Here is an 18,572-nt window from a genome sequence, read left to right as displayed (position 1 = left end):
GAGCAATATAGTTAGATCTTTTTGAATTAACGTTGTTAACATTTTATCTCAATCTGAATTGATATGATGTTTTATTTGTAAAAAATATTTATCTAATTGAGCTTCAGTTCCATCAGAGTTAGAATGGACTCCACAGCTTTCCTGATGAAGAACCAGTGAGTAGCTATGCCATAAAGACCAGAAGGTCTTTGGTTCAAACTCACACCTGTTCTAAGTGATCTAGTCTTATGATGCAGCAGTAGAAATTTTTCTGTCCATTATCCTATGGTTAGGGAAAGATTCAAGATGTATTGCAACAACTCGTCTAGGCTCTTTTCACACACCTTCCAAACCCACAACCTCTACCACCTAGAAGAACAAGGACAGCATGCACATAGGAACACCACCACCTGCAGGTCCCCCTCCAAGTCACACGTCCAAAGTTGGAAGTATATTGCCATCCCTTCAGTGTCACTGGGCCAAAGTCCTGGAACTCCCTTTGTAACAGCACTGTGGGTGCTACACCACTAACTACACCACACGGACTGCAGCGGTTCAAGAAAGTGGCTCACCACCACCTTCTCAAGGTGTTGACCTCACCAGCGACATCTCATGAACAAATATTTTTTAAAAATGCTCAGAATTTCCACTTGTTCACTGTTCAGCAATCCCTGCTGGAAGTGCATGCTGTTGGATGTTCAATCAAGACTGAATCAGGCTGAGCAGTGATGTCCTCTGTGGTAAGTAGCTTGTCAATATTTACTGTTGAGGCTCATTCATATGTAATGGCCACTAAAAGGAAACAGAGGTGAGCAGTATCATATAACTAGAACAGCAAACAGTCAATGCATTCAGGAGGGAAGGGTGGGTGGTTAAGGTTAGGGGAAGTAATCATCATCTTGATCCAGTTAAAGTACCAATGATTTCATACAAAAATATAAAAAGTGGTATGTGCAGCAGCCATATGTCTCACTGATAGCTGCCATGTTAAAAATTAGGCTGGAACTGAGGAACTTTTGGAAGATATAAAGGAAAAACCGGACATATTGGTTACACTGACAGAACTTATGGATAAAATGAAAAAAGAGAATGAGCAACTCAAAGAAAAGCAAGCTGAGCTTCAGGTAACTCGATTCAAATATCTGATCTGACAGTGTTTGCTTGTTGAGCTCTGAAGCCTTCAAACTATTAAACCTAGACAACTTTAGTTTTATGCTACTATTGTTCAGATACAGAAACGTTAATTAGTTTGAGTGAAATTAACTACCTCATGAATAAGACTTATGCATGATATAGGATAAGTGAGTGAATTAGCATTTGTTTCCAGGAATCACTAATCAGGAATTATTAGACAGATATTCAATCTATTTTCTGTTTGAAATGCTTGATCCTTCCTTCTCCTGTGCTTACTTTCTAATTTGTACCAATTAGAAAGAAATCAACCTGCTACACCATCCATCCATTCACTTTAAATTGCACCCTGTTCAAAATATGTATTGCATTGCAATAGATGTCTGTATAATGCATTCTTAATACATACCATTTTAATGAAATGAGCCAAAGCTTTTTTGGTATATTGGAATTACTTTAACTTTTTAATTTGTATCTATCTGGCACTCTTTAAATTTAAGCTTCCTTACTCTCCTCTGTTTTTGTTTTCTTTTTCTTAAAATTGGCCTGATCTCGCAGGTCGTATGTTTCCAGAGGAATTCGAGCCCAGGACACCACCAACAGTTCCAACTGTGGAGTCAGAAAAAAGACTTGGGAACAGAGAGAGAAAGAAATACAACTATGAAGCCACAGGAATGGAAGCGGAAATTTGGGAGGGGGGACCCACAGTATTTAGAAGGGAGAGTTCTGGCAAGGGAGAAAAATATAAGGAAGAAAGACAATAAGGGCAGGCTTGAATTTTGGCATCTGGAACCATGGGAGATCAATCTAAGAAAGAGCCAGTTCCACAAGCAGAGAAAACAGATTCATAATGTCCACCGGAAAATATCCAGAAGAAAAATTGCAAGTTTTCCTAAAAAAAGAACCCATAACCCCTGCCAAAATATAGAGAAAAAAGCTCATAGCATTCACCAGAATTTCCAAAGAACCCACGCTATCCACCAAAAAAACAAAAAAAGACCTTCAACTTTCAACAAAAAAAAGAGAAAGCACAGCAAATGTGCCATGAGATCTGGCATTTGTCCCCAAAACCCCACAAATAAGCCTACAAAAAAGAGCTCACAGCGTCTTCTGCTTAAAAATAGAAAAGGCCAGAAAGTCTTCCAAAAACCCTCTCATAAAAAAACCCACAAGGCTAATCAGAGAATCTGCAATGTCAGCACAAAATCGCAGCAAAAACCCTATAATATGCACCGACAAAAGAGAAAGCAGCCTGTGCCTAGCAAAAAAAGCCTATATCTGCCCAAAGACACCTGCAAAAAAGCCCACAGTGCTTACCACACAAAAAAACAGAACACAGCACACCATATTTACCACAAAGAAACCCAGAACAAAGCGCCCAAAATCCAAACTAAAGCAGGAAAAAGCCTACAACATCCACCAAAAAAGAGAAAACAGCCCATGTCTGCCAAAAATGCCCCCATTTGCCCAAAGAAACCCAGAAAAGAGCCAACAATGTCTGCTAAAAAGACAAGAAAGGGCTCACAATATTTGACAAAACAAATAGGAAAACAATTGCAACATCCATCAAGAAAAAGAAAACAATCACCATCCATCGTAAAAAGTCCACACCACCTATCTAAAAAATCCCAGAAAAGTGTTAATAGTATCAATCAGAAAGACCTCCATAAACAAGCCCACAAAGTTCAACAATTCCCCCACAGAATCCGCAACAAAAACTAAGTTGAAATAAGCAGATGATCTCGGCAAACTGTAGTTACTTCATGTTTCTCTTGTCCTTTTATCTCCTCCTCTGCCCTCCCCATCTCCTGCCCATCAGTCCATCTGGGTGGCTTCTGGAATGTTTTTATTTGCACAATTGCTTCTCATTCTCTCACTGCTCCTTGGTGTCTCCACAGCCCATTTCAACCTTTGTGGCTTGCATCATGCATTGCATATAGTTTATTTTATCTGCATATGTGTGCAAACATGTTCACAGATTGTTGTTTTCCCCTAGCAAAGTGCAATGTAGCATTTTTCACTTAACAGTTTTGATAAGTGCCAGATGCCTGAGGGCTCTGCTGATGTGCAATTACCCAGTAAGTGTATGCATTTTTAAAGTACTTTGTGTAAATTGTGACCTTACTACCATTATTAAGTATTTTCAATCTCTCATGTACCAGTGACTAGGGAATTAGCAGAATTAAGGGAATACTCCAAGGATAGATTTTTTAAATTATATTTGTCAGCTTCTTTCTGCAACCTGACATTTAAATAAAATGAATGGCTACATTTGCCTGCATAATTTATCATGTATATATCCTCCTTTGTAATGATGAGATGCCTTCTGTGCTTGCTTTCAGAATTCCTTAAATGAGATTGTCTGGAAGTGCTGGTCTTTTATTCCAACACTTTTTGGCAATCGTAATGGTGTGCAATGACTGCAACATTTTGATATGTGGGATAGCTATTAATCGTTAACTTCAGAGCATGTACAATTACTGGTCCTTGGAGACTTGAAGAAAGGGGGAAAATGAAATGATTTTAGGATAAGCATTAAATTATGATGTTTGTGGTGTTGTTCTTTGGCAGTGAAGAATTTTAAATTAATTTTTCAGTTGCCACGTAGTTTCATTGGTCTTTGGGTTGACTGTAAGGAGTTAGAATTTAGTCTTCATTGCAAACGTATCTTGCTCTGCAATAAATTTCTGATGTTGCAGCATATTTACCTTCCCACAAGATTATAATTTTCACCAACTTCAACACCGTTCTGCTGTGAAGCTGTTGAGGCCCTCATCACCAAATCGTACCTTGGTTTCTTCCTCTACTCCTGGCACTTCTCCTTCGAGCACCTTTACTGTTCCAACCCTCTTCCTGCCTATTTAAAATCCTTGTTCTCTGCTGCATTTCAAGTTTCTTTGCAAGATATTTTCCCTCCTTATCTCTTTCAGATGCTGGAGTTCAAGCTCAGTGATTTCAATTTCCAACTCAATTTATTTTGCCCTCTCTCCTTATTTCACTGTCGCCCTATCTTACCAAATCTCCCTCCATATTAAACCTGCTACCGCTTTCCTTGACCTGGACCATGATATCTCTCATAACCTCTACTTCTAGCATCTTGATCACAGATGGACTATCTCTGATCATCTCCTTGTTTCTCTTGTCACCCACATCTCTTCACATTTTTTCAATCCCACTTCTCTGTTCAACACTGAATTAAAAAATTCTCCCATGTTACAATTGCATTTTAGTCTCTCAACTGTCTAGCCTTTGGCCTTCATTTTACTACAATATTTCAGCAACTGTTGAATTACTTAACCGCTCTCTTACCCACACTTTGGATACCCTTTTCCTCAGTGAAGCTTTACTGTTTTTCACCTGCATTATTCCTCCTGGTATAACCAGCCTCCATCTTCCCACCTTCAAGTTTTGCCATCCATCAGCAGAACTGATTGGTCAAATTAAATACCTCTTATTGAAGGCCTCACTATTATCTGCCAAAAATATCCAGTGTTCCAGGCTCATGCTGGAGAGAGAAAATAACCCTGGCTTCTTTTCACTACTAGCAACCATCTATTTAAATCCTCCTGCTCCCTTCACTCTCCCCTCCAACAACAAGTGCAAGGAACTCATGGACTTATTTTGATACTAACATTGAGACCATCTGTTCAACTATTTCTACTGCTTCCTCCCTTTCCCTCACCCACCAAGCTGAACCTCCCTCCTTGGATCTGGCCCTGATCATGTGTCTTTTTGTCTTTCTCCTATCACCTCTCATGGCCTTTCCAAGCTCATCTTGTCCAGGAGATCCACTTCCTGCTTCCTTGACCCCATTTTTTCTAAACTCTTGACCACTCATCTCCCCTTCCTGACCCTTATGCTAAATGATTCAGGCACTGAATACTATTCCTCTGCCTTTCAAAACAGCTGCCATTCAATCTCCTCTTCAAAAGATGCATGCCTGACCCAATTACCAGATAATTATCTCAGCCTCAGCTGCTTTTCCTTTGAGTCTGTTCCACATAGCCATTACTTTGGGGGTGGGGGAATTACTAATAACTCTCTAGAGTCTCTGTTTTTAAACCTCAGTTCTCTAGCTCAGCAGTCAAAATCTAATAGCCAGTTTAGAAATGCATCAATTTTTCCTCACAATGTATGGAAGACTTGTGCCTTTAAAAAAAAAATCCTTCATGACAAGTGGACATCACTGGCAAGGCTAGCATTTATTGCCATTCCTAATTGCCCCTGAGTAGATGGCAGTGAACCTCTGCAATCCTTGGCGTGTAGGCATGCCACGGTGCTGTTAGGGAGTTCCAGGATTTTGACTGAGCAACAGTGAAGCAACTTCAATATATTTCCAATTCAGGATGGTATGTGACTTGGAGGGGATCTTCCAGGACCCTGTCTTAGTTTAGCTCTGACTTAGAGCACTTAGTCCTGGAATTATCCTTGTTGCTCTTCTTTGAATCTTCTTCAACAAGTCAATGCCTTTTTGAAGGCAGGGTGCCCAAAATTCTATGTGGCCTCACCTTTGATCAGTACAAGGTTGAAGTAACCTTTTTGAGTTGTAGTCAGATGTCCTAGAGATAGATCTTTTATTATTTTGTTTAGCTTTATTGTTACAGACTAGGAACTTATTGAATGATTACTCTTTGTACCAAGATTTTTCCCCTTTCCCTCTTTTTCTCTAAAGGATACTCCATTGCAAACACTATCTCTGCTTCCATTCAGAATGTATCACCTTATATTTACTTACCTACATTAAAACCCATCTGCAGTTACTTAGTTCATCTGCTTAATTGTTCCATATCATTTTAACTATTAGCCCCTAGCTTGGAATCATCAAGCAATGGAATAATATTGCAGGAGGTTCTCTTTTTCAGTCACTCGTGAATGGTGTAAACAGCATTTGCCTTAATACAGATCCTTGTGGAGCTTCACAGTTTACTACCATCTAGAAAGCTTTTTCTCCCAGTTATCATTACCCTCTGGTTCATTCACTGTGCAAACCAGTTTCAACCCAGCTAACTAATTTATCATTTCTTTGAGCATCACCATTAAACGTCTCACCTGTGCAATTTTATCTGATGCCTTCTGAAAATTAGAATATATATATTGGCCTGGATTCTGTGGCAATAATGATGGCTTTCACCATCATTACCCCTTTGCAACTGACTAACCTTTGGAGTCTGCACATGAGCAGTTAAAAGCAGAAATCCAGAAGTTGATGTCAGTGATTCTATGCTTCTCCTATAGGGTGTACTATTGAAGACCAGCCCCCACTCTCCCTGCCCACCCAGACATACAATCACGTAGAAACCACTGATCTGACAATACCATGGTCTTTTATGCTATTGCCGCACTGCAAAACCCATGGAGAAAGTTACATCTTGTTTAATGAGGTACTTAGTTTGTATTTATTGCTGAAAAACCTCTCTGGCCCAGAAAACTAATTTTATATTTGTGCAATGTCAAGTTTCTTCATAAAAAATCTCATTTTTAAATTTTAAAGCTTATGATGTTTCAGCTTCTAATCTTGTTTGTATGTCTCAATCATTTATTTCACTCTTGGTAAAATGTAATTAAAATGAAGGATAAACAATACTTTTACTTCTTGGTTTGCTGTCTGAAAACTTCAGTATTCACTTTGCCGCTGACCAGAAAATCCAACCTCTTATGAATGTCATTCATTATTTCGTTACTTCTGAAAGAATTCTGACAAACTGTACGCTATTGCTTCTGAATCCATATTATTGCTTCTTCCTAACACCTGTGATCTGTAGGCTAAGGATATTCCTCCATAATGTTCTTCAGCATTTTCCCAGTTACAGTTAGTATGTTAACCAGTCTGTACTTTTCATGTCTTGCTTCTTTTATGAATAATTAGATGACATTTAGTATCCTTGTGCCTTCTTAGATTATATACCCAATTAATCTTTCTTTCCTTTCTTATATATTCCATCTGTGCCTTCTTGGACACTTATCTGTAATTTACTTTCTTCGTAAAACAAAATTATACAAGTTTACTGTACAGTAAGCTGCCATTTGGCCTCTTGCCTATACTTTGTTGGTGTGTGCTTGTCTTTTAGAATCTTGAGCCATACTGAATATGGAATTTGACTGCAGTGTTTGTTTGTGAAGACTAGATTCTTCACAGTCACTATTTCCTGAACCTCCATAGCCTCCATTCAACATTTGTCTTTAACAGGCCTGCCTGGTCTCACATGCTTCTATTTTCCCTCACATCTACAAAATATAAAACTGAAATTGCTTGGGTCACATTATTGTTAAAATGTTTATTTTTGTAATTTTATTTTGTCTAATTCAAAGAATATTTTAACTGTAGCACCAATATGGTGATATAAGGAGGCAAGGTCAGTTTTGGAAAATCAGAAAGACAAAGCCCCTTTTCAAAGGAATTTGCAAATCAGTGTCATTAACAGCAAAAAGGAGATCGATTGCACTTCTACAAATGTTGTACTGTAAGATCCTTCACCCTTATACCACAGACCACTTTCTGAATGAACGGACATTTGTGCCATTCATTGTGAAATTCACAAAATCAGATTGATCTTGTGACCTGTTTGTCCTGTTATGGACAGGTGGGTGTTTTATTTAAACAGCCCTGATTTCTCTCTCACCACTCATCCATAAACAGAAAGGTGTTTTGATTTAGATTTCGCCCTTTATAAGTGGTGGCATATTTCCCAACCCCTCTGTTTTGTTGTGATCCAATTTCTATTAATAACCCCACAACAAACTCGAGATAGGGTAAATTCAGAGGGTTAGTTTATTCGCACACATTCAAAATGCTGGAGGGGTGTGTTGCTTCATAGCCCCCAGTGCATCCATACAATAAAGGAGGAGGGATAGAGAAAGAAAGCTTTACACAGCAAAGACCACAAAATAAAGAATTTTTGTTTCATATGAGTCCAGAATCAAAATCCAATGGTGTATTCCTTCGCAGAGGTCGGCAGGTTGAAGACTGTTGCTGGATAATTCACTTTTCCAGTAGAGATGACTTCTGTAATGGGATAGGCACGCAGAGATGAATAAGTCTTGTAGGTGCTGGTACAGAAATTCAGATGTTCCAGCAGAAACAGTGTCTGTGGGGGGGGGAGGGCGGGTGCAGGAATTCAATACGATAGAGCCCTTTCTTCTGAGCTGCTGCTTATGACATGGAAAATGACAGACTGAATGGCAGGACAGTAAGACTGTGTAACTGGTTCCTCCAGGTAGGGGGTCATGTCACATGACTCACACCTGTCTGGCTTTGACAAATTATATATATTCCTTTGGATTCTTGAGATTGTTAATGTTTCAACCATTAAGAATTTGAAAGGAGATTGTGGGGTCCTTTGTCCTAGCAGACTAGTAGTCTCCATTGGCCAGGCCTAGCTTAGGAAATGTAGATGGCCTTTGTATAACTTCCTTTGAATTTGATCTCTGCAGCCACGGGTAGTTAGCGTCTCTTTTGAGAAACGAGGTGTCAGCTTCTTGGATGTTGCCAGAAAGTTCCTTTTGTTTAGGGTTACAGGCAGATATAGCTTCAGTCTTTTTGAAGTCTTTGTCCAGTTTTTAAAATTCACTCCAAAATGTCCCCAACTCCCTCTGGAAAAGTAATTTATTAGTGGTTGTTATACTTTTAAGTTATCTTCTAGTTTATGGCCAAGTACTCATGCTTCTCCACTATTGACCAGAGTTGCTACAGAAAGCAGCGAGATTGGAATTTCCAGGCAAACTGGAAGTTGCATCCTCCAACTTGAAGCTACTGCAGATGAGTTTTTGTAAAGAAACAGCTACGATAAAACGTAAGATGTGTTTCTTTGTCTGCTTCAGGGGTTCACAATACCATGGTTTTTACCAAATGTTCTGCGTCAAACATCAGCTTAACTACAGAAGGACAGTTCACTAAGAGTTTATAATGTTAAATGAGAATATTTTGAAGTGTAGCACATTGTACTCATAGGCAGTAAGTACCATATGCTGACATTACTGTGCTGCCTCCTCCATACATTGACATTAGAGTCAAAGAATCATAGAGATCTACAGCACAGAAAAAGGCCCTTCGGCCCATTGAGTCTGCGCTGGTCAAACAAGTACCTAACTGTTCTAATCCCATTTTCCCGCACTAGGCTCATAGCCTTGTATGCCTTGGCATCACAAGTGCATATCCAAATACTTCTTAAATGTTACGAGGGTTTCTGCCTTTACCACCCTTTCAGGCAGTGAGTTCCAGATTCCCACCGCCCTTTGTGTAAAAAAAAATTCTTCTTCATATCCCCACTAAACCTCCTGCCCTTATCTTAAATCTATGTCCCCGATTATTGATTCCACCACCAAGGGGAAAAGTTCCTTCCTGTTTACCCTACCTATGCCTCTCATAATTTTATACACCTCAATCATGTCCCTCCTCAATCTCCTCTGCCCCAGGGAAAATAACCCCAGTCTATCCAATCTCTCCTAATAACTAAAACTCTCCAGCCCAGGCAACATCCTGGTAAATCTCCTCTGCATTCTATCTAGTGCAATCACATCCTTCCTATAACGCGGATTCCAGAACTCCACTGTACTCTAGCTGTGGCCTAACCAGCGTTTTATACAGTTCCAGCAAAACCTCCCTGCTCCTATATTCTATGCCTCAGCTAATAAAGGCAAGTATCCCATATACCTTCTTAACCACCTTATCTATCTGTCCCACTACCTTAAGGGACCGGTGGACATGCACACCAAGGTCCCTCTGATCCTCGGTACTTCCCAGGGTCCTACCATTCATCATGTATTCTCGTGCCTTGTTTGTCCTGCCCAAGTGCATCATCTCACACTTACCCGGATTAAATTCCATTTGTCACTGATCAGCCCATCTGACCAGCCCGTCTACATCCTCCTGTAATCTAAGGCTATCCTCCTCACTTTTTACCACCCCACTAATTTTCATGTCATCCGCGAACTTACTGATCAACCCTCTTACATTCAAGTCTAAATCGTTTATATATCCCACAAACAGAAAAGGACCCAACACCGATCCCTGTGGAACCCCAGTGGATACAGGCATCCAGTAACAAAAACACCCTTCGACCATTACTCTTTGCTTCCTGCCACTCAGCCAACTCTGGATCCAATTTGCCTTAGGGCTCTTGCTTTTGTTATCAGTTTCCCATGCAGGACCTTACCAAAAGCCTTGCTGAAGTCCAATAGACTACGTCAAATGCATTCTAAATTTTAATTTATTAAAGATCAGAACTTGGGTCAGAGTTGCTCTACAATATAATTAGTTATTAAATTGTAAGTGTTATGTAAAGGTAATGTAACATATTACAAATGTACATTTAACAAATTTCTTCTTTGTTTAGTCACAAGGAGAAAACTTGGAAACACGTTTAAAACAGACTGTGGATGAGAAGCTTTCTGTTGAGTCACGTCACCAAACCCTTGCTAAAGAAAACCAGCGTATGAAGGAATCTCTGGAACATGAAGAGAAAGCACTATCCTTGTTGCAAAATGAGCTTCGGAAGCTGAGGGAACAAATTAGGACATTAGAAGGAAAAGGGATGGATGCAGAGACAATTATCACTGAAAACCAGAAGCTAAAGGATCATCTGGAGGAGGAAAAGCAACAGATACAGAGTTTTCTTCAACAGAAGGGGAACCTTGTGACTGAGGCTCAGATTTTAAGAAAGGAATTGGACAAAGAGAGGGAAATTACTGATGCTCTGCGGAAGGAATTGGATTCTTTGAGTCATCTTCAGTCCTCAGCTGATACAGCACAAGAAGGTAAAGATACAGAAAGTTTGCAATCTAGACTTGCAGAACTGGAGAAGAAATTGGACTTTGAGCAGCAACGCTCTGACTTGTGGGAAAGACTTTATGTTGAAGCTAAGGAAGAAAAGGATGATCCCGAGTTTAAGAAATCTTCAAAGAAGCAAGACAGGAAGCCAAATCAGGGGTTTTATGGCAATAGGGGTAAAAAACAACAACCCAAAGAAAGTTTTATAAGATCATTTAAGAATGGTTTTGATGCTGTGAAAAACTCAACTAAGGAGTTTGTGCGTCATCACAAAGAAAAAATTAAATTGGCAAAAGAAGCTGTAAAAGAGAACCTTAAGAAATTCTCTGATTCCGTTAAATCCACGTTCCGACACTTCCAAAACTCAGCAAAAAATTTATTTCACAAAAATAAGAGACGCGAAGAAGCGCAAGATGCAAAGACCAGACGTCAAGTGTTCCAGCAACGCCACGATGAACACCCTTGTAGAACAAATCAGCATGATGTTCATGGACACAAAGAATCCTATCATTATAAACCCAGAGAAATGGCTCATGAGCAGTTCCAGTACAGTGATACAAGGAAACCTCACAGAATGTACACCAAGGAGCCTCTCAATTTTGAAAGGAGTACAAGTGAACATGATCATTTTGGAAAACATACCTACTACAGGAGCCCCAAGGGTTGCTCTGGTGTCTTTGAATGTGCCCATCAAGAATCGCTGAGCCTCTTTAATAAAGCCCTTGATCCCATCAAGGTTGAGGACTTCCATAAACTTCTCCATAATTACCTTCAACAGGAGGTGGTTGAGTTCCAACGCTGGAGTGAGCTGGAGAAATTTATAAACCGATTCTTCCATAATGGCCTTTTTATACATGACCAAATGTTATTCTCTGATTTTGTCAATGATGTTGAGGATTACCTTGAAGATATTGCAGAGCGCCAAGAAGACAAAATTGATCCATTTGATGACCTAGACAAATACATCTTTAAGCACTTTTTTGGTGACAATTATTTCAATCGATTTGGCCCAAGGTAAGTTTATCAAATCTTAACAAAGTTTGCCTTTTATTTCTGGGGAAGGATTTTATAATTATTTTGCTGGCATGATTGAAAGGGTACAATTATTTTTGCTTGACATGAAGAATTCTAGCCACACAATTAAGAGGCTAACATAGAAATTAGTGTTTTTAGTCCAATTGTCAACATTATTCTGGGATCTCTGTATTTTTTTCAAGAATTTACTCAATTCTAACCATCGAGAACTTGATGTTGATTTAAATCTCATAGTTAACTGTTGAGTACCACTTGTTAGACATGTTTGATGTACTTGGAAATAAATTTACTAAACACTGTTCCTCATTTATGAATTCCGTTAACGCATATGGCAGTTTTCAACAGATGAGATAGATTCTTCTAGTGTAGGCGTTGGCTGATACTTCACAGCTGCTGGGTCAAAATCCTGGAACTCCCTCTCTAACAACATTGTGGGTGTACCCACATCACATGGACTGCAGTGATTTAAGAAGGCAGCTCACCACCACCTTCTCAAGGGCCATTAGGGATTGGTAATAAATGATGGCCTAGCCAGTGATGCCCAGATCCCATGAATTTTAAAAAAACTATAAAAATGTCTGATCTGATGGGATGTGAATCAGGCTTGTTTTACAATGGTTTGATTTGTACTCCAGTGGCCCAGTAAGTTTACCTAGTGATTGATTCGGCCATGCAAACTGGGTAGGTCAGAGGTTCAGTCCCAGATTTGTGCTGAGTTAGCTGATCTCAGCATGGGCAGCTTTATGAACACTGCAGTTGGTCTTAGCATTCTTGGATATGTCAATCGGGGTTCCCATTCCTAATCACTGTTTAGTGATCACTGCTGGTGGACCACATGGGCAAACGTGAGGACTGTGCATTTTTTTTTGTCCGATGTTTACATTTTCTGATGTACGTTTTAGTTGCTCCTGCTCTTACAATTTGCATATGGCCCAAAGCATGGTTTTAACTGTATTTGTTACTGTCCTCTTAGTTCACAAGGCTCTAATAGAACAAGGCAATAAGTTAGAAGCTGTAAAAAATAAAATTCTACAGATGTTGAAAATCTGAAATAAATTAAGAAAATGCTGGGAAATATTTGGTATGTTAGGCAACTTCTATTGTAGACAGAAACCAAGTTAACATTTCAGGTCAATGACCTTCATCAAACCGTTGTTGACCTAAAGACTTGGCTGAATATCTCTCCCAACAGGTCAGGCAGTGTCGATGGAGAGAGAAAAATCCAGTTAACATTTCAGGCTATCCTATCTGTTCAATTTTTCTCTCTCCATTGATGCTGACTTATCTGGTGAGTGTTTTCCAGTATTTTCTGTTATTTTTGAAGTTCTATAATGTGTGCAAGAAGTGGTTTACATTCCAGTAATAATAGTAATTTAAAAATAAATCTAAGATTTTTGCATAAAATATAGTCTTTAAAATAGACATACCAGGTCATTCTCTCAACCTCTTTGCCCATTGGCAAACCACAGGCACAGCAGTAGATCTTTCGCTCTATAATAGGATTGCCAACCCTCCTGGACTGGCCGGGAGTCTACCGGATTCGTAGCTTTTAAAAGCAATCCGGGAGATTTTAAAAGGCAAAGGGTTCACTTTGATCCCTCCTTGCTCTTGTCGCAGGGAAAAAATGAACAAATTGATGACATAAGCATAAGCTCAAGTTGATAGAATTGTTTCCCTGCATTATCTTGGAAAAGATACACATTTCTGAAACAATATAATTCCTTTCAGTCAATGCCTAGAAAATCTCCGATTGGTAAACGTGCCCAAAATTTGAGGTTATACAGCGAAAGTGAGCAAGCTCACCAACAGGGACAGACCCAGGCTGGGCCAACAAAGTGGAACTAGTTCTGAGCCGCTGTTGCACTGCGGATTCGGTTAGTGTGCTGAACACTTCTGGGTTCTGCAAATGGTATTAGGGTGGAGCACGCTACTCTGGCAGTTTGTGCCTTAAGTATTGGTGCGAGATTAAAACAGTTAAATATTGACATTTCAAACACATCTCAGTTTGAGTAGATCTGTCGGAGGTGAGCGAGAAGGATGGAGCTTTCTGTATCCATGCTGAGATCTGAATAAATTATTCATATCACTGCATTGGGAAGATAGTCAGAGGACTTTTATAAAGTTTAGCATCACCTCAATTGCAGTTATTGCCAAATTTGATGCACAATTACTTCAGTGTAAGTGTTGTTTTACTTGTTTTCTTCTACTCTTGGAATGTTGAACATAACTTGTGTTGGAAGCCAGAATTAAATAGTTAAAAGTGCCCAAGGTGGTTGTTGCAGGGGAGAGAGAGTAGAAACCAAAAAGGGAAATAAATATCAAAAATCTTAATCTGGGAGAGCGGCCAAGGGAAATGGGGTGGATGAGAAATTGGGCCAAGGAAAGAATTCACCCACTTGCACCATGTCACCAGCTTTCCATGACATCATTTCTGCTGATGTCTCCCGGAATATGTCCAGCCGAGTTGGCAACCCTGCACCATGACTCTCGAGATCTCTGATCTAGTGATGTCCTGGCCTTCAAAAACATTTTTCTTAAGTGAATTTTATTTGCTCAGTGTAAGAATCATTAACAGCTTTGCAATTTGGGCAACCAATGTCCATACTAGAAACTTGCACAATCAGATGCAGAATCCTTATTCTTCAACAGGCTTTGAGGAAACCACTACTGATGCAATCGCTTCAATTTTTTTCCATAAATATATGTCTCATCTTGACATGAGGGGTGACGTTATAAAGAAAGAGCAGAATTAACCTTGTGGGGATGGGAGGACTTTGTTTGCAACCCACCGTGTTGTATGAGATTCTGTATTAAGAAGCAGATGAGTAAGTCTGGTATATGGCAGTGGATTTTGATATTTTCAACATCAGGGTGCCAATTATGATACATGCTGCTCTGTGCGGATCCTTGCTCTACAGTGAAGGCAGATGTCCACAGTATAGCTGATGAGGGACAGCTAGAGGAGGAAAGAGGTGGCTCCATGATCAGGATGATATGGGCTGGAGGAAATTTTTCTGTTGAAAGGCTTTTGAGTTTAGAAATGTAAAAGAGAACTGTTTGAATGCACCATTTATATAGCATGAGCTTAAGCTGCGTTGGGATTTTGCTGACATTAAAGAGAGCAGACTAAGGAACTCTGTTTTGGAAATGTAACGGAAGTCCATTGACTGGAGGTTTTGTGAACAATGGCAGTCATTAAATAAATTTGAAAAGCAGGCTGATGGGGTGACCAGGAGTTAGGGCCCATTTGATAGTAATCTTGAGGCTGTTCTGTTGATTGTGGTCCAGAGCTTTCTGCAAGTTGATGGTGTAGGACAGTCAATCTTGTATTTTTTGCAGGTTGTGTTCTGGAATTATTGGGCAGGCAATAACTAGGGTTACAGGTGAGGGCAGTGCTTTAAGATGTTGGAGCACAATATAGCTCATAATTTGCCATATGGAGTTTTGGTTATCTGAGTGATTAGCGTCAGCTGTGATTTACAATGACCTACTTTTATGGAATATGTTTAAATGCCGACAGGATTTGGTGAAGTCTTTCTTGGCTGTGGTTGTGACTTGATCTTGGTATCATTCATTCTCCATTGTGAATTAGTGTTATACAGTTCATTTGCTCCCTTTGGATCCCTTAGAGGTTTGCTTTCCTTTTGCAGTCAGAAATTGGTTGAATTTGGAGCAACACATGTTGATGCTGAAGAGGCAGCAGGTGTATAACTGCAGGAGAGGCTTGAGGAGCAAAGCAAGAAATCAGGGCAAGGGCAGTGACAAAGTTACAAAGTTGTAGACTGGACAAGCAAGAGTGGTAGTGGAATATTACCCTGGTGAACTAAATTAATCAATGTAGATAAAGTAGAGTTACAGGCAAAAAAGGTACCAACAAGTTACTGTCCTGAGACTTGTAGTGGTTAGTGAAGCACTAATGAGTGATAGCACATACTGGTTTGGGCCAGCTGCTGAACACTGAACGTGCTAAGATTGAGACCAAAATTACCCAGCAACTGCTTATTAGCACTAGGTGCTGATAGTGAGATCAGAGCCTGTAATCAAAGTTTCAAATCATTATTGCTATTGACACTGTTGTATGACACTAAAATGTAGAATCTGGTTAGATCCAAACTATAGCATCTATCAGCCCTCAACATGGTGCAGCGCTACCCACTCTGCTTTAGCTGACAACAGTATACCATACCTTGAATGTTGACTGACCTATAATTATAAACTATTTTGGGCTTGCCACTCGATAACTAACCTTCAGAAGTTCTAATTAACTAAATCTGCTTTGCCAATCTATAACCACCAGAATGGAATTGTCTATATGCATGATTGTTCACTCACTGGACCGATCATGGGTCAAAATCATCTTATACACTGAAAAGTAATTCTATAAACTACTTAATCATCATGTAGAACAGACTTGCCTGCCATTCTCTTGTTTGAGTTCACTGCCATCATATCAAATTAATATCTGTGCTAAATTGTGAAATATTTTAATTTTTGCTAAACAATCATTAAGCAATAACCTTCCCCCAGGGCATAAAGGTTTAGATGCAGCGTCAGATCTCTCTCTCCAATCTTAAAAGAATCCAACTGCAATATCTTTCATCTGCCACACAAACTGTCCTTGTGCCATCTCTGAGTGTAATGGTCATTTTGGACCTAAATTATTAGTCTTGTGCTATGGAATGCCATATTCAGTCGAAACTAGATTGATCGTGTCAATATTTATTTCACTTAGATCTCACCTGCAGTGTGAGAGAAAATTAAAATAACTCTCATTGGCTGGATTGAAAATGGAGCATAATTTATATACATTTCCTGGTGATAGAGTATTAGAATATCTTTTCAAAAACTGCTGGGCTGCATAGTCATGCTTGCTTTGCCTATACTTCTGTGCAAAAATGTCAAAAGGGTCCTTTGATTAAATTAATCTGCTTTTCAAATTAGAGGGGAGTTGGTATTGTCACTGGAGAGGTAATCCAGAGACCCAGGGTAATGCTCTGGCTCGAATCCCACCATGGTGGATGGTGCAATTTGAATTCAATAAAAATCTGGAATTAAAAGTCTAATGATTAAAGCAAAGGATAAAAGCATTGTCGATTGTCATAAAAACCCATCTGGTTCATGTCCTTTTAGGGAAGGAAATCTACTGTCCTTGCCTGGTCTGGCCTACATGTGACTTCAGACCCACAGCAATGTGGTTGATGCTTAAATGCCCTCTGAACAAGGCAATTAGGGATGGGTAATAAATGTTGGCCTAGCCATCGAAGCCCACATCAAATAAAACAAATGAACAAATAAAAAAAATTGCAAGATTATATTGCTGCTTGGAAAATAGTGAAAGCACATAAAATATATGTTGCAGAAATGCCAGTACAGAATTGAGCATGCAGCCATTGGTAAGTGACTGCAGTAAAACTTGTTTGTTACTGAAAAAGCAATAATGAACTTTGCTTTTGTTCTTGCAGTCGACTTTATGATGCTGGTAAATACAAACCATATGGAAGGCAATCATCTAAAAATGCAGATGGCTCCAGATACCAGAGACATGAAAGGAAACATCAGCATGCTTATTACCATAGGGAACGTAAATGGAACAAGCCAGGCCGTACCAATGGAAGACACATGGCAAATGTTGAAATTGAATTGGGCCCAATGCCTTTTGATCCAAAATATTAATGGGTTTTAGTTGTATACATGTGTGTTTGAAAATGTTCAGACCTATCTGATTGCTGTTTGTGATACATGCCTAAGAATGATGACAATTTTTTCAAACAATTTGCATCTCATTTGACTTTGAATAATAAGACAGTAGAGGTAGTTATACTAATAACTTTCCATCTGTATTTGCAAAGTACTGGTCAAAAACTTCCTAAACAGTTCTATTGTGCAAGTATGTTATGCTAAACATAGTTTGGCATGACAGAAGAGACTTAAATTTGCAGGATCTTTAATGTATTTACTAAGTCTTTGTGTACTGGTGTATGCGCATGAGATTGCAAGTCTCATTTCTTCCTTAGCAAGTTTGTAATTTGCTATCATGTGAACGTAAATTCAATAAGGTGTAAATTATTAATATTGGTGTGCAGAATTTCCTTTATTTTGAAGATTGTAATTTTATTCTGTGGTGAAAATTAGCCCTTTTTTATTCTTACCTTGCCCCTCTTGTGAATGATTTTGCACATTCTATTGCGATTTCTGGGGGTAAAGAGATGGGTTATGCTTTTAATTTGAATTCAGTTACATTGCTGCAGCTACATACCTTTTTCCATTTGACATTGTGAACAATTGTAGGCAAATTACAATATTAAAATCAGTTGATCAGTTGATGGCTTAATTCAGTGTTCGTTTAAGAAACAGCCATGTGTTGTGAGTTTGTATGTGCTTCCAAATATATTAACCAAGAAGGGTCCTAAAATATTTTACATGTGTACAAATCTCTCTTACTGGATAGCTGCAAGGCCAGATATGATTACTGTAAAAAATAAAAAATAAATTCTGTAGTTTTGAAATAACCTTTTCACTGGTTTTTTAACTACTTGGTTTTGAAACAGCTTTACAACCGTCATTTTGAGTTTCTTGATCAACCCATCAACAGTAAACCCATCTCTAATAAGGAAAATGTTTATACTGGGGCCAAGATATTTAAAAAGAATTTTTTTTGGGG

At 39.1% G+C, this 18,572-nt stretch overlaps 1 protein-coding gene across 5 annotated transcripts in view; it reads left to right on the top strand.

Annotated features, from left to right (window-relative positions):
• The window catches only part of ccpg1 (cell cycle progression 1), a 47,528-nt gene extending 29,111 nt beyond the window's left edge, over positions 1 to 18,417 (top strand). For 2 of the 5 annotated variants that reach the window (XM_041174690.1, XM_041174689.1), the window contains 3 exons: positions 978 to 1,103; positions 10,443 to 11,890; positions 17,374 to 18,417. In XM_041174690.1, the coding sequence (XP_041030624.1) occupies positions 978 to 1,103; positions 10,443 to 11,890; positions 17,374 to 17,584 (1,785 nt within the window). In that variant the 3' untranslated portion in view covers positions 17,585 to 18,417. Of the gene's footprint in view, positions 1 to 977; positions 1,104 to 1,668; positions 6,432 to 10,442; positions 11,891 to 17,373 lie in introns of those variants that run through there. The other 3 variants (XM_041174693.1, XM_041174691.1, XM_041174694.1) reach the window with 2 other exon arrangements.
• The last annotated feature ends 155 nt before the right edge of the window (positions 18,418 to 18,572 follow it).

Source organism: Carcharodon carcharias, chromosome 26 (genome assembly GCF_017639515.1).
Source record: "Carcharodon carcharias isolate sCarCar2 chromosome 26, sCarCar2.pri, whole genome shotgun sequence".
In the NCBI taxonomy this organism is placed as follows: Eukaryota; Metazoa; Chordata; class Chondrichthyes; order Lamniformes; family Lamnidae; genus Carcharodon; species Carcharodon carcharias.
Note: the sequence above shows the minus strand (reverse complement) of the source record. Positions and strands in the feature narration are given on the sequence as shown.